At 29.5% G+C, this 27,279-nt stretch overlaps 3 protein-coding genes across 5 annotated transcripts; all 3 read left to right on the plus strand.

Annotated features, from left to right (window-relative positions):
• Positions 1-11,524: 11,524 nt before the first annotated feature.
• LOC108848456 (light-harvesting complex-like protein 3 isotype 2, chloroplastic) lies at positions 11,525-12,926 on the plus strand. The gene is made up of 3 exons (XM_018621826.2): positions 11,525-12,017; positions 12,288-12,425; positions 12,513-12,926. Exons 1-3 carry the CDS (start codon positions 11,633-11,635, stop codon positions 12,770-12,772), a joined length of 783 nt encoding a protein of 260 aa, XP_018477328.1. The 5' UTR covers positions 11,525-11,632; the 3' UTR covers positions 12,773-12,926.
• A 3,805-nt stretch (positions 12,927-16,731) lies between these two features.
• Positions 16,732-18,523, plus strand: LOC108853061 (casein kinase II subunit beta-1-like). Of its 3 annotated transcripts, none has more exons than XM_018626522.2 (5): positions 16,732-17,125; positions 17,205-17,417; positions 17,554-17,663; positions 17,765-17,930; positions 18,108-18,523. In XM_018626522.2, the coding sequence occupies exons 1-5, from the start codon at positions 16,936-16,938 to the stop codon at positions 18,236-18,238; spliced, it is 810 nt and encodes a 269-aa protein (XP_018482024.1). In that variant the 5' UTR covers positions 16,732-16,935; the 3' UTR covers positions 18,239-18,523. The 3 variants fall into 3 exon arrangements, with proteins under 3 accessions (XP_018482024.1, XP_018482025.1, XP_018482028.1); XM_018626523.2 differs by having other exon boundaries at positions 17,569-17,663; XM_018626526.2 differs by having other exon boundaries at positions 16,732-17,110.
• A 5,192-nt stretch (positions 18,524-23,715) lies between these two features.
• Positions 23,716-26,093, plus strand: LOC130511922 (probable serine/threonine-protein kinase PBL19). The gene is made up of 4 exons (XM_057009809.1): positions 23,716-24,518; positions 24,620-24,871; positions 25,138-25,260; positions 25,424-26,093. The coding sequence occupies exons 1-4, from the start codon at positions 24,141-24,143 to the stop codon at positions 25,892-25,894; spliced, it is 1,224 nt and encodes a 407-aa protein (XP_056865789.1). The 5' UTR covers positions 23,716-24,140; the 3' UTR covers positions 25,895-26,093.
• The last annotated feature ends 1,186 nt before the right edge of the window (positions 26,094-27,279 follow it).

Below are 27,279 nucleotides of genomic sequence, written 5' to 3' on the forward strand. Positions count from 1 at the left end.
CACTAATTTCAGATTTTTTTAAAAGGTATGCAAACGCACCAAACAACATGAAACATGATGTATATAAGCTTTTTTTTTAAATGAAAAAAATAGTGAGCTCATCTAAATACTTTAATATTAGATAATAAATTTATAAGTATACAAAATTAACTAACATTAGTTATTGGTTTCAATGTGTTTCTTTTGCGTCTAAAATGCTCCAAGCGCTATGAACGGAATATATATTTACAGTTAAGCCTTTTTCCACTTAGAAAAGGTAAAATAATTGATCTAATCTTCAATAATTTATAGTTATAGAGAAGCCTCTAATGGTTCGAAAGTGACGATGGGGGGAGAGGCTGGAGGAATATCATTGCTTGTGCCTTATGGTTCCTTCCTGTTGACTATAGACTTTTCCTCTGATTTTGTTTTCTTTTGTCATTCCAACGAAAATTAAAGTTTTATAATGACAACAACTATAATAGTCATAACAAAGTAATAGTAGATGGTAAATAATATTTATAAGAGTTGAATGGTACTCCTTCCGTTTTTTAATAAGTATCATTTTGACACTTTTTACGGAGATTAAGAAAATTATATTTTTTTTATCAACCAAAAAATTATATAATATACTAATATATCCATATTCAATACACTATTAGTTAAATGAGAATAATTTAAATAAAATTTATTAGTTATTCAAAAAAGTAAAAATAAATTAAATATACAAAATTGTATTGAAATTGTAGAATGACACTTACTTTAAAACAAAATTAAAAATTTAAAGTGACACTTATTATAAAATAGAGAGAATATTAAATAAAAATAGAGAGAATATTCACAATATCATATTGAAATAAAAATTAGTTATCTGTTATTTTCCAATTAAATTATTTTTTTCTACTATACAGATTCATTTTCTGATTTTCACTATTTTAATTAATTTTTTCACAAATCAATTTTTCGTACAAAAAAGTTTAACTATAAGTGTTAAACAAAGAATGAGAGGGTTAAAAAGCCAAGAAGGAAAGATGAAATCAACAAGATTAGTTCTTTTCACTTTTGAATTTTATAGATATAGTAAAAACTCTTAAATTAATAATGTTGAGACTGTGATATTTTATTAATTTATAAAAATGGTTTTTCATAGTTTTATGTTTTAAATATATAAATTTTCAAAAATAAGAAAAATATTTGATTTTGTGTATGTACATTAACTAAAATTTTGAAACTTTATAATTTAATGAGACTATATATTTATATAGGATTTTCTAAAACTTTATTATCTTACTATTATTTGTATCATATTTTGAAACGGTCTAATTTGATGTAAAAAATGTATTAATTTATACCTTTTATTAATTTATCGAGTATAAATTAATAAAGATTCTACTGTATTGTGTATATAACTGATTGTCGTTTTGATAAATAGGAGTATAAGAGTAGGTTATAAGAATAGTTTTAACTTATGCAAAAGTATGTGATGGCATGACGTTGTGAATTAATATTTACATTTATTAATAGATTCCAGAATATCAAACTAAATAAAATAAATGGTGTGTGAAGTCACCGGCCGTAACGATCATGGACACAACTCTTTTCTGCACCGTTTGATTTGGTTAAAGTATTTGTAATGATGGGGCCCACTTCTTTCGTTTGGTGAATGTGATTAGTGGGCTAATTTCGGTACATTACTCGTTGTCTACGCGTATTATAATACTGTTGCCTATTGCCACTAAGTTATATACTTACATACATATAAAGTTAACTATATATATTTATATATATGCGATTATCCATGATCAAGTTCCACATAATTTGAGGTTTGGTAAAATAATGACATGTTATAATGAGATGTATAAAAAATAGGTTTTATATTTCAAGGAAAAAGTAAAATGTAGAAAACTTTGATCATGGTTACGTAACTCCAAAAATAACGCAGAGTCTCTATCAAATAATAGTACTTTATATCCTCAAGAGAGGTGTAAGGAAGCAATATAATCTCCTTCTTATTAATCAAGAAGCATTTTTAAAAAATAACCTTAAATATGTAAGTTATTTACATGAGTGCCATGCTGACGTGTCAGCACCATATTCACTCTCAGTCCATATATAGAATCACCCTTGATTCACTACAGAAATTACAAAGAAATGCCATTGTGGTACCACTCGAATTTCCTCATATACATTATAGTTCAAAATGAATAATTGGACGATTTCGTGTAAAAAAAAAAAGTCAAAGATATGTCCGATTTCATCATTTCATGTTTAAGGAAAGTCAAAGATCATTACTATTTCTCTTAATTCTATTTCCCATTAACTCATTCCATGATTTCTTTTTCTATCAAAATATATTGCCATATATAAGGTTACCATAGATCATTGCCATATAATATATTACGCAATTATGTAGTATAATGTTGTAAAATCTAATATTTGTTTTTTTTTCAATGCAAGATGTATCAGAAGCCATTTTATTAAAATTAAACTAAACATTTTTATAATGTATCAGAAGCCATTTTATTATAACCGTATTTAATATATGAAAACTGCAATAAATTTTAAACTAATTTAGTATGTTATTTAATATAACCGTAATTTATGCCAAATCCTCCACAGAAATGGTTATCATTTTAAGTTTATACTATACACTTAATATTTGGTCAAATATCGTATTGAATATTGTTTCCTATATTAGGTTCGAAAATATAGTACTAACCAAATTTTGGAAGGCGATAATGCGTGTAGTTAAATATAGTAATAGCGTAAATTTTGGGTAAACTACTCAATATTTGTTTCTGGTAATTCTTGTGTGCCTAAACCCTAAGTTGCCTGACTATATATGACCTTCTAAACTCATTTACTCAGCATCATTACCAACCAAGTTCGAACCAGTATGCAATCTAACAAAAATAAGTTCTATGCACTCAATATCTGAGTTGAAACATTTCAAAGGTGAAAAAGAGATGTAAAAAGTTTTTGGAAGCAATACTAAGCTAAAGGTGTAGAAACTTTTATAATATTTTTTCATGGATGCAAAAATAAGTTTTTTTTAGTTTATTGCAATATGCTCTATATCAACTTAGCCCTGTCTAACCAAACAACTAACACTTTCATATGGTAAATTTTTGCAGGAGGACAAAATGCGACATTTAAAAAGGTTTTGGTTTCTTAGTTTGATCCTTTTCTGAAACAAGGATAAAAAGGATTTTATTTCTCTTTTTGATTCAAATATATAAGCAGGTGACTTCAAATAGACGAGGAGCTTCATGTTCTCACATTTTGTTTGACCCTGAACTCCTAGAAATAGAAGCCTTCAAAAACAAGTAAGCATATATGAACATTTTCATCTGTTAATTATTTTACTTCTATGTTTGCTTACACAAACTACATTGACAGGATTTGTTTTTCAGGATACCAAGAAGAGCCTTTTCATGTGAGTTGCATATTAATTCGAATTTTATTTTGGTTTTCAGTTTTTAAATAATAAAGCCTTTGTAACGTATCGTTCATATTTTGATTTGTACCATTGTTGTTTTTAGCATTTGATCTTAAGATTCTAATTGATGAACTATGTACCGTTTAAATTATCTTGCCAGGACTAAACTATTGAAAGCATTATTTTTAGTTATTTATTGTCCATTGTTTAGTTTGTTTTATTTTGTTGCTAAATATTTCATGGAAATGAAATAATCGATTAGTTTATAAATATTATAAAAACTACAAAGAGATTTCGCAGGTATAATTTCGGAAACAAAAGAAGATAAAAAATATTGAAAGAGTAATAAACTCCATAGTTTTGGGACATATTTAACAACCATTGAAGGTTCGTCTTCTGGATTTTATATGTACTGGTATAAACTAATAAAATAATCGATTAGTTACGTTAGTTCATCATTATTATTAGTTCAAAAAAAAAAAAAGTAAACCCCTGTTATAATATTTTTTGTACCTGCAAAATCTCTTTGTAGTTTTTGTATATGTATTTTCTTATAGTGATTTTTATTTTACAATGCAAACAAAAATTAAATTACAGAAAATATAATATTAATTTCCAACATTAAAAATATAAGAACAATTTAAGTTGAAATGTTTTCACAGATAAACTAATTTATTTGAAATCAAATTTCTATATATTTAAATGTAAATGATACACTTTATGGTATCAATTCATAATCGTGATTTGCAAGTTATGATCTTTAATTTAATGCATTTATGATTTAGAATATAAGTGAGTGATATTTGTTATCAATATATTGATCTCCACTCAAATTTAGATTATTATTTAGGTCAATATTGTATTGTATATGGAAAGTCTTGATTGCAATCACAAAATTTTATGTGGAGATAAAATTAGTGCTGATTGCCGTTATTTATACTACCTTCTTAATCTTTACATCACAAACGAAATCCTTGATTCAAATGTTTAATATTAACCTAAAACAGTATTCAGCCATATTTATCAACTTCCGAAAACAAAAACATTTGAAGAAATCTTAACTTGCAATTTGCCAATCAGTATCATCGAGCGTATATTTGATATATTGATCTCATTTAATAAAGAAATAATTTGAAACTTATATAAATATAAGTGATGGAAGTGCTTCAATGATATCATCTTCTCTCTAACTTTTTTTGAGATCCAGTACTTAAATAAATGGCAGGTTTAGATTTAATTTGTTAGCGATTTGAAGCCTGTCTACACAATATGCCCCTCACATAGAAGACCCACATTTAACATTTACTAGATCTTGACCCGTAGGACCGCACATGTATTAATTTTCAGTTTTAGTTTTCATTTATTTATACTTAATTATATATTTGTAATATTTGATCATTTTATATTGACTAAGCTATGGGTGGGTATTTGGGTACCCATTCGAATTTCGTTAAAATTTATTCAGGTTTGAGGTTTTTGAGTTTAAAGATTCTAGCTCTATTCGGCTATTTATAAATTTTGATTCCGGTTTAATTCAGATCTTTGCGGGTCCGGATAACCCGTTTAAACTATTTTTAAATTTTAAAATTTATATACTTTAAATTTCCCTAAATCTAAAAATAAAAATACTATAACATGTAAATTTGAGTAATGTAAGCCAAATTACCTAAATTAAAAATATTTTTAATTTGAATATTTGGATGGAGAAGAAATATATATTTTAAGTATTTTTGGTGTTTTTTTATATTTCAAATATTTTAGTCAACTTTAAGATAGCTTATATCTTGGATATTAACTATAAAAATAGATAACATATTCAAGTATATATGATTCAAATACATTCGAATATCCGAAATATTTTGATCGGATCATGTTTGGTTCTGGTTATTTAGATACCAGAATGATAAATTTGTTTGGATATTTATCCACTTTTGATTCAAATTTAATAATATTTTTTTTCGAGATATACACTTAAGTCAAATTTTAGTTGTTTCCATATCTAAAATGACTTTCTGTACACGATGTTTTTTTTAATTGTTTAGTTAAACAAACTAGTTGGTTAGCAGATAAACATGGTAAGTTAACTGATAATGTATATTTTATTGATTTCGATTTTGGTTAAAGCCGTTTGATACTGAAATTACGAAAAATGACATTAGCGAATGAAGCAAAAAAACGACCGAATGCTATACCTATTTCCAAACATAATTAATTTTTTTTTAATATTACTATCTATGTTTCTAAACAAAACTGAAATATAATTCAGTTTTAATAATATAGATATTTGGTTATCCTTTTATGGTATAATATTTTACATTCACGAACCTAATAAATGATATACTATAGAACCACAAAATCATATTATTTAATCATATTTGCTAATTAACCTAAAACTCAATATCATGATCTCAGTTATGCATAATGTTCCTCTCTTTATACTATAGAACCTATAGAATCGTATCATGTAACTATTTTCGATGGTAGTCTATCTATAGTTTAACTATTTTCAATACAAAATACATGTAACCTAATGTTACCTATCAAAGATTTGATTGATTCCAGTCAGTGCTTCAGATTGTCTTGGGATTTGTATTTGATTTTTTGTTACTGATTTGTTCAAAGCTCCCTCAGATAGATCTACACAAACCAAAATTAAATAGAACAAAGACACTGGTCAGAAGACCAAACCGGAATGAAAGTTTGGTTTATTATTTCATTAACGAACAAAAATCACTCAAGTAGTGTAATGTATACAAAAGGTCGCTACGTACCTTTCGAACGAAGAGATAGATGAAAATTAAAAATATATGTCTATCATCCGTAGTTAAAAATAAATGTCTATCATCTATAGTTAATAATTATGAACAAAAATATGTTGAGAATGTTATTACATAACCGATCCACAAACTATGTTTACAAATTTAGAACATATGTTAAAATTAAATTAAAATTTTAGAAACCAATCTCACCCTATGCAAGGCGCAGGTCCTACCTAGTTACTTAAGTACAACTAAACATGCCGACAAAAAAAAGTACAACTAAACATCTTGTAATCGCTATAAAGGAAATTTGGCTATTGGGTTTGAGGTTACATATGGGACAATTTACTAGCTGGTTTAAATACTTTTGAACGTGCTAAATTACTATTAGCAAAATGATTAGTGAGACATCAAAATCAAAATAGATAAATAAAAAATCTAGCAAGCTGGTCTATGATTTTATATTGAAAGATCTCTTCATTTAATATTATACTAGATAAATATCTGCGTCTTGGACTGACTAAGACTGTTCTTAAAATATTAACGTTTTGCAACAACCTGCCCTTGCATAAAATAAAATATTTGTAATTTAAAAAAATATGTAAAATATATTTTAATGATTTAATCAAATTACAACTAGAAGAACATTTAACTTCTTTTCAGTTAAAATATGATACATGTTTCTAAAATTTTGAAATTAAAATATTTTTATATAGTATACATTTTAACCTAAACGATATTAAAATAGATATGTATATATATATATATATATATATATATATATATATATATTTAGTATGCATATATGTTAGATGAAAATTTTCTACTCATAAAGATTTATGATTATTTGTATATTAGTATAACAAAATTCAAACGATTGATTACAAAATTTACAATGTGAAGTTTTTTAATAGTTTTATTAATTTATAGTTGTTTTAAAAAAATTCAAATATAACATATACAAAAATCTAAATTTTAACTATATGAATAATATGATTTGTTTAGCTTATTTTAATAATATAAAACCAAACAAAAATGATAAATGATGAATTAATTTTTATTAAATATTTATCATTAAAAATCGTAATTGTCATATTAGGTAACTCAGTAAATTTATTTAAGAAAATTAAAGATAATCCTTTTTGATTATTAATTGAGTTAATAGTTATTTATTATATGTTTAATATAATGGGCCAACATATTTTAAAAAAATAATTTAAGAAATATTTTAGTTATAACATGTATCATTAATAAAAAAAGTTGTAATGTTTTTCAAATAGTATAGAATTTTGGGTTTACGTGAACCTAAAGGTTTACCAAGTAATAATATTTATTTATTTTATATTTTATCTTTTAAAAATGAAACAAAATATTGTTATGTTATATTATATTTTAAAAATAAAAAATAGTAGTAGTTGCAAAAAAATATTTTTAAATTTTTTTTAACTCCGTTAATAAAACACTAAACTCTAAATCATTGGATAAACCCTAAACCTTTGGATAAATCTTAAACTAAACATTAAATCTTAAAAATACTAAACTTTTAATCATAACCCCTAAACCCTTGGATAAGTCTTAAACCCTGGAGTTTATGGTTTATCCAAAGGTTTAGAATTAAGTGTTTCATATTTAGGGTTTAGTGTTTAGTATTTAGGGTTTAGTGTTTCACTGAAGCCATTTAATTTTGTAAAAAAATTCTTTTAGCAACAACTACTATTTTTATTTACTTTTATCTAAGGGTTTAGTTAAGGGTTATATTTAAAGGTTTAGTGTTTTAAGATTTAGCTTTTAATATTTTTGATTTAGGGTTTATAATTTATCTATGGGTATTGGTTTACCCATATATTTAAGATTCAAAATTTAGGATTTAAGTTTAGTATTTTCTGACTGTGTTAGAAATAAAATCCTTTTTTGCAGCTATTATTTTTTATTTATTTTTATTTTAAAAATATAATATAATTTGATAATATTTTTAATATTAGTTATTAAATAAAAAATACTATTGGCTGGTGATCCAAGAATAACTCATATATAATATACATATATACCAAAGTTTAATCAATCACGAATATTTTATATTAATAGATTGCACGTTGATACGATATCATAAAAATTAACTTGACAATCTAATTGTCAACATTCCTGAGTTTGATGAGTTATTTTTTTATAAATATTTTTTTTTTGAAACCTTTTTATATATAAATTATTTTTTTTGTCAACCTTTTTATAAATTATTTTTTAACCTTGCTAATTTCAATAAACATGATATCTGTATAAAGAAATTAGAAATAAAATGTTGCGAGTATAGTATTTTCCAAAGGAAATATGAGTAAAATTATATTTATTTGTGAAATTTTATATATCTATCAAACTATAACGAAATGGTAAGAAATTCGTGACCCGTAATTAGACTGCGTGCTAATTAAGTTCAAGAAAATGTTGATGGAACTAAAAAAATAATAATGTAGTGATCATAGAATCGGACGGTGGAAATCAGGCGTTGGAACTAATGGATGAGATAAGGTTAAAAGTATAAAAGGTAATGCACGAGTAGTGCTTAAATAAAAATAAAGTTTATCGACTGATGATCTGCATGCAATTCACATTCACTCTAATAAAAATACAAACACCACAGCACAAAATGACAACAATAAAAAAAAAAAATATAATAGGTCCTAACTCTTTTATTCTTTCTATCCAAATAAACAATTCCGGATAGCTAGGGATGGCAATTAAGTTCTTCTGTCCCGTCCCTCCCAAACCGCTACGAGTTCGGCTTTTGGCAGTACACGGCGGGTCTGTCCCGCGCAGAATGCGGTCCTCAAACTAGTTGTCCAATCCCGTACCGCAAAATATGCAGGTCTTCATGGACCGTCTCGCGAGACATCAAATATTACATTACTTGTTTCTACATGCACAAACAAACATAGACAAGAGTTGAGTTTTACCTTGCACATGATCAAGCATACTCTTACAAATTAATACACTAAGCTTATACAAAACAAATGTTTCTATTATCATTTATGATGGAAGCTTCACCAGTGCAGATCAGAGGCGTTTGGGAGACCGGAAGCATCATCGACTCTGAAACCACCATCAATAGAGTTCCATAATGTCTAATCTCATTCTCTCTTTCTTTCTCTCTCTCTCTCTCTTTTCTCTCTCTCTCTCTCTCCCTCTCTCTCTCTCTCCCCCTGTCTCTCTCAGGTGAAAAGACTTAAGATTGTGGGTCTTCAAAATTCTGTGGTTTAACCCATTCCTCTTTCGACCCGTCCTGCTTTGAGCCCATCCCATTTTGAACATGTCAGCTTTGAACCCGTCCGTGAGGTCCGTAATTTTGCGAGCTTATCAAATAGAGATCCAATCCCGTCTCGCAGCAAACTTTTACAGACCAGTTTCGCGGTCTAGATCATTGATTGTCATCCCTAGAGATAGAGATAGCTAAAACTAAAATTTAATAATGACTTATATTCCAAAAAGAAATCAATAATGATTTGGTATTTCATTTATTTCAACCTCCAACCAGAGCGATTCTGGTATCACTTATTAATTATCAATCGTGATTAGTCTCGTTCCACCGTATGGAATTCATCTATATTCCCGTTTGAACCAAACTTTTTCTTTTTGAAAAGAAAAGATCTTGTTGGATTGGAGCTTCATACTGGATTTAAATCTTTTAATTCTTTTGTTCTGAGTTTGAGCCAAACTTACTACCTTCTATATATTCTTAGCCTAGCTAATGCGACTGAACTAATCAGCAAAAGAAAAAACAACCCTAATAACATGTCCATCATTTACCACCGGACGTGGTAAACCAATTGGTTTAATTACAGACTTTGGTACTGTTAGGAAGAGTGTTCTACCATGTTTTGATATAATAATACGCCATCTTTCTTGCCTGGATGACTAACTATTAGGCCGAAGCACCTCTTAGTTAACAAAAAAAAAGATGTCCATCTTTAGTAAAATAAAACATGCCCATCTAAATATCTGAGTAACGACTTAAGCATTTGCACCACAAGTTTTCTTTTGAACTATACACCACGATTATATTTGCTACAACTATTTATTTAAACTAGAAAATATCCTAGATACTACAAAACAAAACAAGTTATAATTTATATATATATATATATATCTAAAATACCACAAACCTGAAGAAGAAAAATCCCAAAAAAGAAAGAAAAAAAGAAAAATCCCAAATTACTTAAAATTTTATGCTACAAAAGCACATTTTCTAGTTTTGAAATGGTTTTCAAATTATATATACATATTTCTTAATTTTTCACTGAACCAGTTTAACGTTTTGGTAAATAATTTTAAAATTTAGTGTTCATCTTGATAAGAAAATATTAGCATGTATGAGAACAAAATGGTGGAATCGTACATTTTCACGATTTCATCTAGTAATTATATATTTTCACCAATGCATTTTTACTACATAAGGTTACCATTTACTTACTTTCAAGAGTTTGATTATGTATTGAAATGCAGATTAGGAATATATATACCTATCGAAATGATTTAGTTTATTGTCATAAGATTTCTTTTCAGCGACCGGACCTAAGTCTATTTAACCCTCTGTTTTCAACTGGTAAAGATGGTGTCATCACCTGAAAAATGGCCAATTTTTATTACGCATATGGAGGAGTTCCAGCGCAGTAAGACTTTCATTCATTCCTTCAAGATCCGACATATTTCGAAAGCACATAATCTAGTGACGGACAAGTTGGCACGCGGTACGAGATATTTCACTTCTGCTATGTTTCATGTCGATTCTAAACTTCCGATTTGATTCTTTAAACCGGAAAAACATATATCATAATTAATTTTATTTGTTGTAAAAAAAAGTAATAGTGGAAATAAACCATCATATTTTTTCTTTGCATTTCTTTGATTTACAAATCCAAAAGTTACTCGTCATTCACAAACCTATGCACAATTTGTCGTCAACAACTTCGTCTTCTATAATTTATCGTCTATACTACGTAGTTCATTACTCATCATTTTTTACAGGGACAAATTTGTTAAAAATACATCTAGACCCAACAAAAAAGCGTTTCACATGTGGAAAATAACTCTCGGTATTAAAGAAAGACAAGGGTGTAGTTAAGTCTAGAATCATTCTGAGTTTTTGAACTAAGGAAGGATGGTTTTTTTTAACTTTACTTTGGGCTAAAGGCTAAGCTAAAATGAAATTGGCACCTATTTGATATATAAAAGCCCATTGATAATCACGTTTTCATTTGGAACACAAAAACGTCACGTAGTTTCTGCAATGAAAGAAAACACGGAAACGACATACATTTTACGCGACTAACGACGATAACATATCTTTCCCTTCCTTCAAATCTCATTTCGAACCACACATTCAAAACTAACTCTGAAGAACTGAACAGAGGAGAGACAGAGGAGGAGTGTGTGTGTGTGTGTGTGAGGACTGAGCAAGCAACAAATGTCCATATCCATGGCGTTATTCTCTCCGCCGATCTCTTCTCCACTTCTAAACCCTAACCCCATCCCCAAGATCTCGCTCTCTCTCCTCTCCACCAAGCGCCTCTCTCTCGTCTCCCTCACTCGAGCCTCCTCCGACAACGGTACGTCAACACCCGCTTCCTCCACAGTCTCTGCAACCACCGTGGAGGCTCCAAAGCCTGTAGAGGAAGTCTCAGTAAAATCTCCGTCTGAAAACGGCGCCGTTGGAGGCGAAGAGACTGACTTGACGACCACCACGACGACTGAGATCAAGTTCCAAGATGCGAAGTGGGTTAATGGAACGTGGGATCTGAAACAGTTCGAGAAAGAAGGCAAAACAGATTGGGACTCTGTTATCGTTGCTGGTTAGTTAGTTCTTACAAAACTCTAGTTTCGTTTCACTTACTTCATTCTTGTTACAATTTACTTTACAGTAATATTTTATTTTTTTGAAAAAAAGCTTTACAGTAATGTTTCCTCATAATGTGACTTTGATATTAGCAATGACATGATGATGATTTAGGTCTGTATACTTGATGCTCTGTTACTAGGATGCTCATTGCTCTTGTTTTGTAATAAATTTAGGGAGACGAGTGATTGTTGTGTAATTATGTGTGCTGTTTCTGTAATGATAGAGGCAAAGAGGAGAAAGTGGCTTGAAGATAACCCGGAAACAACTACTAACGACGAGCCTGTCCTTTTCGATACCTCCATCATTCCATGGTGGGCATGGATGAAGAGATACCATCTACCCGAAGCTGAACTCCTCAACGGTTATTTTCCAAAACACTATTGTCCATGATAAAGATTCAAACATTATCTGAAGTTTGAAGTGGCTTTTTTTTTGGTTTATCTTGTAGGTCGTGCGGCGATGGTAGGGTTCTTCATGGCTTACTTTGTTGATAGCCTTACCGGAGTAGGACTTGTTGATCAGATGGGAAACTTCTTCTGCAAAACACTCTTGTTTGTGGCTGTTGCCGGAGTTCTTTTCATCCGCAAGAACGAAGATTTAGACAAACTTAAGGGTCTGATTGAAGAGACAACGTTATATGACAAGCAATGGCAAGCGGCATGGAAAGAGCCGGAATCATCATCATCAACGGTTTCTTCAAAGAAGTGAAGAAAATTAATGGCTTATGTTTCCTCTTTTCTTATGTGATGTTTGTGATGATAAGTGAAAGTCCCAAGATAATTTCTTTATTGTATTACTGATCTTGAGATTGTAATCTTTCTGGCTTTAGAAATCTCTATGAAGTAGTCCATCCCAAAGAAAATCCAGGAAGGTCCTTTACTTTTGTAAAACAGAAGAAAAACCGATTCTACAAAAAAATTATCAATTATAAACTACTAGATGAATCAGGAAAGATAATTGGTTTGTATGTTTGTCATGCTAATGTGTGTGCCTTTGTGTGCTACAGTTTACAAGTCATCAAGTGGCTTAGAGATATCCAATGTATTATCCTGTATTTTCTTTAAAATATAATTATATTTTATTATAGATTTGTTTCATGGAGTGAAAAATGAAATAATAGATAAATATAAAATTTGAAAAAGAAAAAATAGATAAATATAAAATAATTACTTAATTTTGAAGTGCTTCCATTATTTATTCTATCATGAAATAAAAAAACAGGAAGCAGGGTTAAAAAAAAATTAACACCAAATTCAGATTTAAAGTAAAAAAAAAGAAATGAAAATGGAAATGTAATTATAGTTTAAAATAGCATTGTGCTATATAAAAGCATCAAAAATATTATTTTTATGATACAATTTAATATCTAATATATTTATCTAAAGTTTTGACAAGTATTATATTAGTTTCAAAAACATGCTACTAAAATTTCTCAATGAGCTATTCTTCTATTGAAAAAAACATTGGATTTCTCAATAATAAAATTGTTGCGTTTTCAAGTCACGGATGTTCCAGTTTTAAAGATTGCAAATCAGTGTCTTAGTCTCCAATTCATCACATTGGTAGGGATAATAATACTTATTTTTTCTTAGTTCTCCAAAGATAGGTTCTTGAGTGTTCACCTCTTTTTTATTTGCAAAATTCAATTCGAGTAGAAGTGACAATTAATTGTGAATAGACATGCTTTGCTGAATGCAATTTCAAAGTTTTGAAGGTCCTTAGCCACTCTTCTGTTGCAGATCTCCGACGAAGAAAAGTGCACATCTTAAAGGAAGAACCACACTTTATTAGTGTTTTTTCTACTTTAGAACAAAACTCTGCTTTTCTTTGATAGAACAGTAAGATAATCAATTCTTTACAAGTTTCATATAATATGATTCTCCTGGTGGTATAAAATAATATTGTTCCTTATACAGTAAAATATTATAGAAATTTTATCTTTGCGCGTGCCTATCTCAAAGCTCAATCTACTAAACCCAAATATTTATCAAAAAATGTAGAAAGAAACATATACCAGTCACTCAATTTTTGCTACAGTTGCAAATCTTCTTTGCAGCCATGAGAATTTGAACACCCATGAAGCATGTATTTGAAAAATCAAAATTAGTGCATCATTTTATGATTGCATCAACTAATTTACAAAGAGATTTTAAAAGAACATATTTGTTACAAAAATCTGCATATACTAATTTTATGATTGTATCAACTAATTTACAAAGTTATAAAAGTACATACTTGTCACACAAATCTGCATATATCAAATATTGTGTCCAAAATACTTGTCACACAAATTTGCATACATCAAATATTGTGTCCAAAATCATGTTCAACGTTGTGGATGTTTTTGTTCATCCAACAACTAAGAAAATTGTTAAAACCGTGAATACTTATATTCTCATTCAACAAGGAATTGAAATTGGGATAGGAAGGAAATGACATGTAGATTGGTGCTGACCGTTGTTAGAAAAAGGAGCAAGCATCAGGCCCCTTAATTTCCAGTCAAATTTTTAGACCCCATTTATGTGTACAATACATTAGTTTGTGTGCAATGATTTATATGTATGATACATTAGTTTGTAAGTGTTAGGAATATTTTCAGAATATATGTATATAAAATATATATAGTTTGACTGGTTATATTTTTTTTCTCTACATTTTAGCTTGGAATCTTTTATTTTTAGAAATTTTTATTGTAAAACAGTTGTCTTAGCTGTTGCAATTTTCTTATTAGACATACCAATTAAATTTTTTATAAAGACACTATTCAAAAAAATTGTTTAAGGCGTTGTAAATTTTTTTTGGCTTAGGCCCCCAAAAGGGTTCCATGGTTCTGAATTTGATCCCTTATCAACTTGAATCATAGTTTTTGTTATAAAACTATTTAAAATCATAGGTATATTCCAACAAGTAAAAATATAACCTTTTTTTTTGCAAAACTGTTTTGATCCAACAAATCAAAATAGTTTTATATTTTATAGTTTTTCTTTTATAATTACTCAAAAGTATATGTATATTATTTAAACAGAAATACTTTGGAAAGTATTTGGAATCATGGATATCAGTATTAAAAAGAATATAATGTCTTTTGAAAACATATGTAGCAGTAAATTAAAAAAAATATATTTTTATGTTATTAGAAAAATTAGAAATCAATTATATTATGAAAAACTATCTATCTGAACCAGCTTTAAAATATACGAAAATGACTCAATCTGATTATCTAAAAACATCTTTTATCTAAAACAATCATAAAATAAAATCTAAACTTTATATACATATTTCAAATCAAAATAATAATTTAAAATTGATTATATCAAAATTTGATTCAAAAATATACGTATATTCACAAATTGATTTTTACTAAAATATTTTTCAATAACCATATATATAAGTGAAATACAATACAAAGCCATGTTTCAAACACTAACTTAATTTATGATTTTTATATTTCACATTAAATTTTAAAAATATAATATGTGATTATTTATATGATGGTACATATAAAATACTATTAATATATGATTATTTATATGATGGTACATATAAAATACGATTAATTATACGATGACACATTACACATGTATGATATATAAGAGTGGCATGAAAAAAATGATTCAAAAATATTTGTGATTATTTATATGATAGTATGTATAAAATACTATTAATTATATGATGGTACATATAAAAATATTATATATATGATATATAATACGATTAATTATATGATTAGTTATATGATAACACATATATAATATATAATAGTGATTGGTCATTGATCCATCCCAGTGCCGATGATTGGTCATTGATTCATCATTGGTAGTGTAGCTGGCTGATTGTGTGCATGTCACTAGAGTCTTCCCGGATTAGTGTGTGGCATAGAGGTCTGACCCTTTTATGTACAGGTTCGGTGGCGGCATTAGCAAGCACTTGCTTGGTTAGGAGGAGGTTTCAAACGTTGTGTGGTGTTGTGTACAAGACGGGTTTTGGTGGCGATTGAAAGGTTCATGGTAAGTATCCGAACTCTCCTCTATTTGTCGTCTGGAACTATAAGCATAGTGATAGATATAGGTTCGGTGGAGTTTATTGGGAGCTACCTACTCAAAAAGAAGATACGAAAAACCCCGGCGTCCGAGGCAACAAAGAGAATCTCATTTTCTAATGATTTTTGGTAATAGTTGAGAACAATAATCGATTATAAAAAAATTCGAGGATGGACTAGTGGAATTTGTCGGGTTTAGTGGACGAACGAAGCTAGTTTTTATATTAAATCGACTTTGAAATTTTTTTCAAAATCTGCTTGTAACCAGATATAATCCCATTTTTACAGGCTGATTTTAATTTAATATATATATATATTATATATATATATTTATAATTAAAAAAAGTGGGGCCAAGTGGAACAGTTTAGGCATGGTTTTTAAGATAAAGCCAATATTTCAATGGTTATGCTCAGATCCGGTCCAGGTTCATGGTTCAGTGATTTTCTCTCTCTTTAGTGGCTGCCGATTCACCGCTCCACTTCCTCCCTCGTCTCCGGGAACCTACATTTCTATTTTCCATTTTGCCCCTTTTTATTTCTTTATTGTTTAATTTAAAACACTTTTTCAAAAAATAAAAATCCAACGGTGAAATGAGAAAAATATACAAAAGTTTCTCGGTACGAAACAGACAGTAGTACTTGCGAAATAAAAAATACGCTTAGAACCAGATTCGACACAGGAGAAAAAAGAAGAAAAAGCTTCCATTTCAAAACCCTAGAACTCAATTTAAACCAGCTACGGCCATCAATTTCTCAATCCCACCGGCAAGAATCGCCATTCTTTTATAAAACGAGAAAAAGTCAGGGAGAGTGAGAGAGGGATTTTAGAATCATGTATCAAGAGAGAGGAACGAGACCAGAGGTTGTGGATCGTAAACGAATCAACCAAGCTCTTGAACGCCCTTCTCCGTCAACCTCCCGTCAAGCTAACGGCAACGGAAAAGGAACCGTCACGGGAAAGCAGCCGCATGACACTAGAGATTCACGTTCTGCTTCTCTCTCTAAGAGTAACGTTTCAGACAGTGAGTTTAATTCATTATCATATCCCTCGTCTATTGGATTCTAATCAACCAAAATGATGAAATGTGTGTTTGGTCATAGATGAATCAGACACAGACAGTGAAGAAGAATCTGATGTCAGTGGTTCAGACACCTCATGGATATCTTGGTTCTGTAGTTTAAGGGGAAACGAGTTCTTCTGTGAAGTTGGTGAAGATTACATCCAAGATGACTTCAACCTATGTGGACTCAGCAGTCTAATTCCCTACTATGAGTATGCCCTTGATCTGATTTTGGATGTAGAGTCTTCTCATGGTAAGTTCTTTTGTAGCCAAACTAGTTAGGCACGGAATCTGCTTTGACGCTTAAGATTAGATAGTGTTGATGAGGGATCATAAAAGAGTGAAACCTATGTCTCTTGGATGTTTGATATGGATTGGGTCGGTGACAGGGGAGATGTTTACAGAGGAACAGAATGAATTGATCGAGTCAGCAGCTGAGATGCTTTATGGACTTATTCATGCGCGTTACATATTAACAACTAAAGGGTTGGCTGCAATGGTAGGCAAGATATAATCTTTGTACTCATTTCCCTATTTTAAACATCGTATATGAAAGTTTTCACCTCTTGATTCTTATCCTTTGTTGTGATATATTTGCAGTTGGATAAATACAAAAACTACGACTTTGGAAGATGTCCTAGAGTTTATTGTTGTGGCCAAACTTGTCTTCCGGTTGGTCAGTCGGATTTGCCTCGATCAAGCACTGTGAAAATATATTGCCCTAAATGTGGAGACATTTATTACCCAAGATCAAAATACCAAGGCAGTATCCTTTTTTTTTGTCTCACACTTTCACTTCTTGCTGATACATTATCTATAATGCAAGTTCTGAAATCTCGTGTTTTATTCTTATGCATAAAGCAATAATCATCTTTATTGAGTTTCTATAGACCTGGCAGCTGTTGTTGATCTTTGTTGGGCTTTTCCTTAAAACAATGAACAGACATTGATGGTGCTTACTTCGGGACAACGTTTCCACATCTGTTCTTGATGACTTACGGACATCTCAAGCCACAAAAGGCAACACAAAACTATGTTCCAAGAGTATTTGGGTTCAAATTACACAAGCCGTGAAGGAAGTTTAAGATAGAGAAAATCAAGATTATTGCTTTGGATTTGAAAAGAGAAACAAGAAGCATTGTAATCACGAAAGGTGAAGAAGCAATTAGTCTTGGCTCTATTTGTCATCAGGTACATACAACACATTATAAGCAAGCAAAAGCATGGTTAGAAGAAAAATCATTTGATGAGCTTTGAAATTTGCACCTGTATGTTCCTACTTCTGTAATCTTTTTATTTTCGTTTGTTTTGTTTCTCATTGGCAGATGATATCAAAAGGAAAGTTATATTTTAGCTTCATTCACTAGAATATCCCATCAAAGATTTGGAATTTAGTTTCAACTGTCCAGGGTTTAGTGGTTAGGGGCATCTTCAACTGCTCTATTTTCTACTGGAAACATTTTTTTTTTTTTGAAATAAAATATGCTCTAATTCTATTCTATTTGCAACTCAAAAATGGAATAATACCTCCTCTTCTATTTTAGAGTTGAACTTTTTTTATTTATAAAATATATTCTATTAATTTAGTATCATGATCTAGTCTAACTATTTTAATATAATTCTTAAAAAAATTATTAATTAATTAAAAAATATTATATTAAGATAAATATAGATATGAATAAAACAAAAATAGAAAACAAAATTTCTAAAAAATATATTCTATTAGAACATGACTCTTAGAAAGTTAAAACCCTGGAAAGTTATATTCTATGAGAACATGACTCTCAAAACATCTTCACCAATTTCTATACTTGTTTTTATAATAGTATTTAAAAATAAAATTAATTTGATTCTTTTTATTTTTATTTTTAAAATAAAATATTATTATTATTTTATTTATAGAAGAAAAAATAATACTTTTTTATTTTAATCTATTGTTGAAGATTGATATGATAGAATAAAATATTAGAGCAAATCTCATTTTTATTATAAAAAAATCTATTTAAATGAATAAATAGCAAAATACATTGGAGATGAATGTTTAAACAAAACTTGTAAATTATAGATACAATTCTTGTATGCAGGCCCGGCTCGGGACGGAAGCGTTAGAAGCGACCGCTTAAGGACCAAGTCTGTTTCCCATTTTTTCTAAGCTAATTCTTTTTTTTTTTTTTTTTTTATTCATACAGCTAAAATCCAAATTTTGCGTGGAGTCTTCAATACAGTGGGACCGGCGCTGCTTATATGTTCAAGTTGCATCATCTTATTGTTTAATTGCGTTACTACCCATATTTCTGCAAAAATATTGACCAGAAATATTTTTCTCAGGAAAAATCTTCATTATATAGGAAGTGGATAATTTCAAAAAAATATATATAGGAAGTGGAAACGTGGTTTGGCCATCTTCAGAAAAATGTCGGATTAAACATGTCTTATAAGTTTCTTTTACATAAATAAATTAAGCACGGGAGTTGCGAATATCTCCAACTCATTGTTGTCGGATTTTGATGGATATGTCTTATAAATTTGTTTACATAATTAAATTATTCACGGAAGTTGCGAACATCAACAACTCATTGTTATTTTTATATTTATATGCTATAACAATAAAATATACTTTAATTTATATATGCTTATTCCTCTACAGTAGATATTGTATCTAAATACAGAGAGAAAATACAGTGAAACCTCTATAAATTAATAATATTGGGACTACACCAAAACTATAATTTTTTAGTAATTTATAGAGATTATTAATTTATCGAAATATTAATTGAATCAAAAACTCAATTTAAAACTATTAAAATTATATTAATTTATAAAAATATTAATTTATAGAGATATTAATTATAGAGGTTGCACTGTAGTATTATTCTGCTATAGAATCTACTCTACTAAAATAAAATTTTATTTTATCGACAAGTTTTTGGATTATCAAAATATTTAAAATGGTCCAAACAGAATTGACCTCTTTAATAATATAATTTCAGAAATATAAATATTATATAACCAATCAAAAAATTTAATTTTTGAACTAATATTTGATTTTTAGATTTATTTTGAACTATCTTTGATTTTTCAACTAAAATCAGATAATAGATATATTTTAAAAGTCGAAATCTCTTTATATAATTAATTAATTATCAATGCTTATAACAAAAAAGTTTCCTATAACCATATCAAATATACGTGTAATAATATATATTTAAATATTTTAATATATTTATATAAATGTCTTATATAATTATCAATGCTTATAACAAAAAGGTTCCATATAACCATATCAAATGTACGTGCAATAATATATATTTAAATATTTTAAATTTATTTATTTTAATAAAAAGATATACATCTATACCAAAAAATCATATTTTAGAAATATATATTTATTTTAATATATATTTATAGTTATGTGAGAAAGAAATCAATTTAAAAAATCTGCTCTATTGAAAAAAAAAAGAAATCAAATTTCTTAACAATAGGTATATCTTATACTTGTTCAAAAAAAAAGGTATATCTTATAATCAAAAATGAAAACTGTAAGTAATGATTATCTTTTGTTATGTATTGCTACATAAAATATTAAAATTTGAAAAATAAAATTACTATAATATATTTTTATCACAAATTTTGTAAACTATCACATAATTTTTATATAAAAATATACTATATAAATTTATTTACACAAGAAATAAAATAAGATGGTTTCATCTTTTAAATTACATAAAAATCTACATTCTAATGTAATCTCTAAACTATGAATACTTTTCTTAGTGGGAAACCATCATATAAATATTAAATATTCTTAAATATTAAATTAATTCCAGTTTCAAAAAAAAAGAAAAATTGTGAGAACCTTTTAAGAGTCATTCAAAAAGACTAATATATCTCATACATCTAAAATAGATCTGAATATGCAATTTAAAGTATTTATGCATATAAATAGTATATATTTGTCAGTAAAAAAATCCTTTAAACTGATGATAAAAAATAAAACTGTAAATTTATATTCAAATTAACTAAAATTTAAAGTCAAATTATTTATAAGTAAGATTGTTCATCAGTTCTATAAATTTAAATAATCAATTTTTGATCCGTAAAAAAGAACAATGTCCATGTTGTAGTTATAAGAAAACATTTTCGGCGTTTTAGCATGGGTAGTATCCTAGTAATATCTTAAAAGATTTTAAATAGTCGTTCAATTCTTAACTTCCAATCATTGTACAATTTTTCTTTTTGAAATTATACGAAATGTTTGTGCAATGGTTTCAAGTAACACAATAACTCACTAGTATTGTTTTTCTTTTGCTTGCTTTTAGTACTTTGTATCCATCGGACAAAGATGGTTGTCTTATATAAGGTTCACATAAATATTTCATATCCAATTTGAACTCAATATATACTAATGTTTTTTTTAATTTTGTTACATGGGAGTTATGAAGAAATAACCAGATTGGAAATGTTCACCGGGTACGGAAAATAAAGTGTTCAGAAGAAATTGGATCTCAAATGGAACATTTCATCTCATCAGATCATTCTTGTTGATTATGTTTGTGTTCAGATTAAACCCATCCGAACAAGAACACTTTTGACAACTAAATAAACAAAAGTAAAGTCTGAATATAATGTCTCCTTTGTTTTATTATTGTATATAATATATCTTTTTGCAATAATTAGTTTAAATGATAATACAATTTTATGAAGATCGCAAAAATTAAAATGAATAAAGTTACTTATCAACTTTTATAAGTACAAAAGTGTTAGGTATAAAATAAAAAACAATCTATTAAAAAATCTTTTAAAAGGAAAAAGTAAAAAAAAAAATACATTAGAGTGAAGCACAATTTTATTGAGACGAGGATTTCAGTGTCTCCTCTGTTTACACAAATATGTCATACCTGCTGAGCTTGAAAATTGATAAAAGAGTGGAAATCGAGACGAGGTGTAGCTGGCCATGGATTCTGTGGTACTTGTGGAAGAATAGAAATTCCCTTATGTTTGAAGGGAAAACTTTTGAAGCAGAAGAAATTGTGGCCAAAGCTAGAGAGGAAGCTGATGACTGGTTTCTAGCGTAACAAGTGCAGGAAGGGATGGAGCTAGCAGAGGAACAGATCTCCACTGCTGGCGATACCACGATGCTACAAAATGTTCCGGTGGGATGGGTTCAGTGTGAGTTCGCGATGGATTGGGCGAAAAGGGATGAGAGCATGGGAGCCTCATGGATTGTCAAAGATGATAAAGGCAAAGTGCTGGAGCATAGTAGGCGTGCTTTTGTGAAGGTGGGATCTTTGAGAGAAGCTCAAATGGTCTTGTGGTTATGGGTTCTGGAAAGTATGAAGAGTTTGCGGAAACGAAAAGTCAGGTTTGTTTCATCTTTTCATGACTTGATTGAAGCCATCCAAAAACCTGCCTTGCAATCGGCTCGGCAATTTGAAGCGGGGGAGCTCAAGAGGGAGTTGCAGGCTTTCGAAGCGTGGGAACTAAGGATTGGGCCGTGGGCTATAATCAGATGTGCATCTTTCATTGCTCAGAGTGTAAGGAATTTGGGTTTTACTCAGTCATATGTAGCTGCTGGTCACCCTAGATGGTTGGACCATCTCTACATGAATGACAGAGGTGCATCTGGTGTTTAAGTGGGTTGCTGTTTTTTGTTTGGAATCCGCCATGGTTGGCGTTGATGTGTTGGGGTTTAGAGCTTCTAACCCAATTTTTGTGATGGTTGTTTAGTAAGTTGTATGCTTAGGTTTTCCATGTCCTTTTTAACATGGTGATATCTATAATATTTCAATTTGGGTTAAAAAAAAAAGAAGCACAATTTTATTGTAGCTACTAAAGACAAAAAGAGAGAAATGGTCTTGCAGTGTTAGGAACTTAGGATTAAAGAATCATTAAATTGCGATGTTGTGGTTAACTAGCTGTATTAACTTACTTTCTAACTAAGAAATGTATATAGACCGATCTGACTCAATCCAATAAATATGATTATTGACTATTATCATCACACGCTTTTTAAAATAATTTTCTTTCAAAAATTTAGACGAGACTTTTAGTTATATTGACTTATTTAGTCAAAAAGTTTCACCAGTATCAAACTGTAGGTTTTGGACCATTTGTGATTTGTTCATTAAAAAAAAATTGCATTCTATGTAAACAATGTTCATCTATATGATATGACCATTGAAATTCTTCTACTCATACGCTTTTCAGAAAGAGTTTTATTAAATTCATTGTAAACAGATTCATACACGCTTATTTTTTGGGTTGTGTAGACAGCAAAAGAATACATTTGAAATTTGATTAGTGGTATATTATACTGATGAAATGAATTTTTAAACCAAAAGCAAAATATACGTATGTATCAAACTTTATTTATTTAACTACTTTAACAACCAAATGCATGTATACGACCACAGATAGAGTTTAACTTTTCCACATGTTTTATTGATTTAATTATTTTAATTTGTGTTTTCTCTGTAATTACAACACCAGACCCTACAATTATAACACACTGAATTGTTATGACAAAGTTTTCCCATTGACCAAATAATCAAATCCTTCTTCTCTCAATTCTTTCACACATACTTTTCTACGTCTATTTTTCACGTACGTACACGATTTCTTCTTTTCTTCTTCTTTCCTTTATTCTTTTATTACGAGGAAGAAGAACATAACACTTTTTTGTCCCTTTCCCACCTCCAAATCATCTCTGGTTTTCTCGACAAAGACGTGGGAGAAAGAAAGAGAGAGAGAGAGAAAGTCTGATTACTCCTTTAATTTTGTTGTCTCTCCTTCACTTTCCAGGAAAATCCCTTTCTCATGTTAGTTAAATTGATTTCTGTTCATACTTCTTATTCCATAATTCATATTTTTTGTGTTTAACTTCTCGGATCAAAAGTAATTTAATTGTTTTCTTTATTCCACCAAAATTCAACTTGTTTTCCTTAAAAAAAGTTTTAATTTTCTACTCTCTGAAGACATGAACTGTCTGTTCTTGTTCAAATCAAAGAAACCTAAAACCAGAAATCAAAACAAAGACAAAAGAAAAGGAAAAGAGATAGCACAAAACTCAGCTCCAGAATTGAGGAACCAGAGCGAAACGCTGTCGTTTAATCTCCAGACGCCGAGATCGTTGCCTTCTCCGCGAAGTATCAGAGACTTGTATACAGAGAGGGAAAATAATCTTAGGGTTTTCACTTACGAAGAACTCAGTGAAGCCACTTGTGGGTTTAGCAGAAAGCTTAAGATCGGCGAAGGTGGTTTCGGTAGTGTTTATAAAGGAAAGATTCCGACAAGTGGAGATTCTGATTCTCCACTTGTCGTAGCCATCAAGAAACTCAATCAACAAGGCTTACAGGTAACTTAAAAAAAATAAAAATATATACTCACGGTCTTGTCACTGTTTTCTGCTAATCTGATCATGAATATGATTTTAAAGGAAGAAACTTATGTATTTAGGGTCACAAGCAATGGTTAGCAGAGGTTCAGTTTCTTGGGGTAGTGAATCATCAGAATGTTGTGAAGCTCTTAGGTTATTGCTCAGATGATGGCGAGAGGGGGATCGAGAGGCTTCTGGTTTATGAGTTTATGTCGAATCGAAGCTTAGAGGATCATCTCTTCACCCGTGGATCATACACATTACCATGGAAACAAAGGCTTGAGATCATTCTTGGTGCAGCTGAAGGATTGGCTTATTTACATGAAATTCAGGTAAACATCTTTAAAACAAAACAGAGGAAACCTATTTTTCTTTTAAAACAGATCATTTGGTAGTTTCTTGATAGTTTAGGACAAAAACAGTCTAAACACATTGATTGTATATTAATGTCTTATTAGACCCGTGATTAGTAGATTAGGTATGAGACAGAGACATGCTCTCTATTGGGTAGAATGATTAATGGATTCTGAAATATTCACTGTCTAGTTTCTAAGCTTTGATATGTGATTCAGTGGATGATAGTTATTTGGTTGGGCAGGTGATATACCGAGACTTCAAATCCTCTAATGTGCTCTTAAACGATGAGTTTTGTCCCAAATTATCGGACTTTGGGCTTGCAAGAGAAGGACCTCAGGGCGACAATACTCACGTCACAACTGCAGTAAGTATTGGAATACTCCTTACCTTCTTGGTTTTAATATTTTGCTGTTAGGTCTTGGTTTGGTTCTGTTCGTTATGGTTATGGTTTACATAGCTTTGTAGGTGATGGATCATTTACAAAGTTTTTATAATATTTCTTCTTGTTCATCTTTGTGTCATTATAGAGAGTTGGAACACATGGTTATGCGGCTCCTGAGTACGTGCAAACAGGCCATCTTCGAATGAAAAGCGATGTCTATAGCTTCGGTGTTGTGCTCTACGAGATCATAACCGGACGTCGAACCATTGAGAGGAGCAAGCCAGCTGCTGAACAAAGACTATTGGAGTGGATCAAAGAGTATCCTGCTGATAGTCAACGATTCAACATGATCGTTGACTCTCGGCTACGCAACAATTATCCAGCTGCTGGAGTCAGGAGTTTAGCTAAACTGGCAGATCTTTGTCTGAAAAAGAACGATAAAGAGCGGCCGTCAATGGAGATAGTAGTGGAAAGATTGAAGAAGATTATCGAAGAATCAAATAGTGAATATTATTCAATGTCAGGGACTAAGGAAAGTAGTCAAGTACGAAGCAAGAGTCGAGTAGGAGGACCTGTGAAGGGGAGTTCGAGAGGAGGAGTTAGTGTCAGAGGATGATTTTGAGTTTTAGAAGATTTTTCTTTTTTTTGGTCAAAAGTTTTAGAAGATTATTTTGTAGGTTTTAGTATATAAAAAAAGTTACATGGTTTATGCGATTTGTTGGTTCGTAGTGGAATTAGTAGAAAAAAAAAGGTAGCATATTGTGTGTTTAGAACTGATTTAATACGGTGAATACAGAGAACCTTTAATGGTGTTAGCGATAGACGACCACAACAAAATCAGTGGTGAATCTAGAAATTATTTTTGGTGGGAGCAAAATATATAATTATAAATAATAATTCACTAAAATAAATAAATAATACTATTATTTATAATTTTAGTTTGGATAACAATTTTTGGAACATTAGTATTTGAAATATTTTTATTGTACATTTTATTACTTATCTGATATCGTAAATAAGTAAAACTCAATTTTTTAAAATTTTTAAATTTAAAAGACAAACATTAATAAAATATTTAACACACTAGTTTACAGTGATCTATTCTATTAAATTAGAAACAAGATCTATTGATATAGATTTATTATAATTATTTTAATATAATTATTAGAACTGTTTACTAGTCTTTTAAAAAAAATATTTTACATTAATATAGTTACAAAGAAAACATAAATATGACTAAAACACAAATATAAAAATTAAATTTCTAAAAAATATATTAAACAACAAATGTATCCATCACGAATCAGAATCTAGTAGTTTTTAAAAAAAAATTATGACAAAGTCCTAGTTGTAGTTAAAAGTCCAGGAGATATTTTGAGTAATAAGAAACAAATTCATATAGGCTAATATGATATAGGTTTAGAAGGTTAGATTAGTTAATATACAAGCGTTCACGTTAAAAAATTAAAAGAAAAAGTAATTTGCATATATGGGCTCTTTCTACAAATACAATTTAGCTTGTATTTACATTGAATTTACTCTGCTTTTATGTTAAGTTTCAAGACTGAGGGCACAATTGCAAATAGTTATGGGGCCTTTATATCAGTTTGTCTAAATTTTACATGAACTTTGAAAAATAAATGGGGCATCTCCCCCCCCCCCCACCCCACCCCTTTTACACCACGTGCCTCCGCCATGAACAAAATGATGCATGTTTACAATTTCCTGTTAAAAATTTGTTGCACATAAATACAATTAACGAACAAACATAATTAATTGCAGAAATATATCGTTATTGTTGAAATATGAAGTTATATTATTCGTCAATGTCGTCGTGACTATGGTAGCAAATAACTAGCTCTTGGACAAAAAAAAAGTATCTGTTTTAGAAAACAACCAAACAAACGACAATCACATTTATTAAAACTCCGAAGGAAATTGAATATTTATAGGACATACAAATGATTCCTTGCAAGTTATACGTTCCACTTAACTTTTGTT

This window comes from Raphanus sativus, chromosome 4 (assembly GCF_000801105.2).
Source record: "Raphanus sativus cultivar WK10039 chromosome 4, ASM80110v3, whole genome shotgun sequence".
NCBI lineage: Eukaryota > Viridiplantae > Streptophyta > Magnoliopsida > Brassicales > Brassicaceae > Raphanus > Raphanus sativus.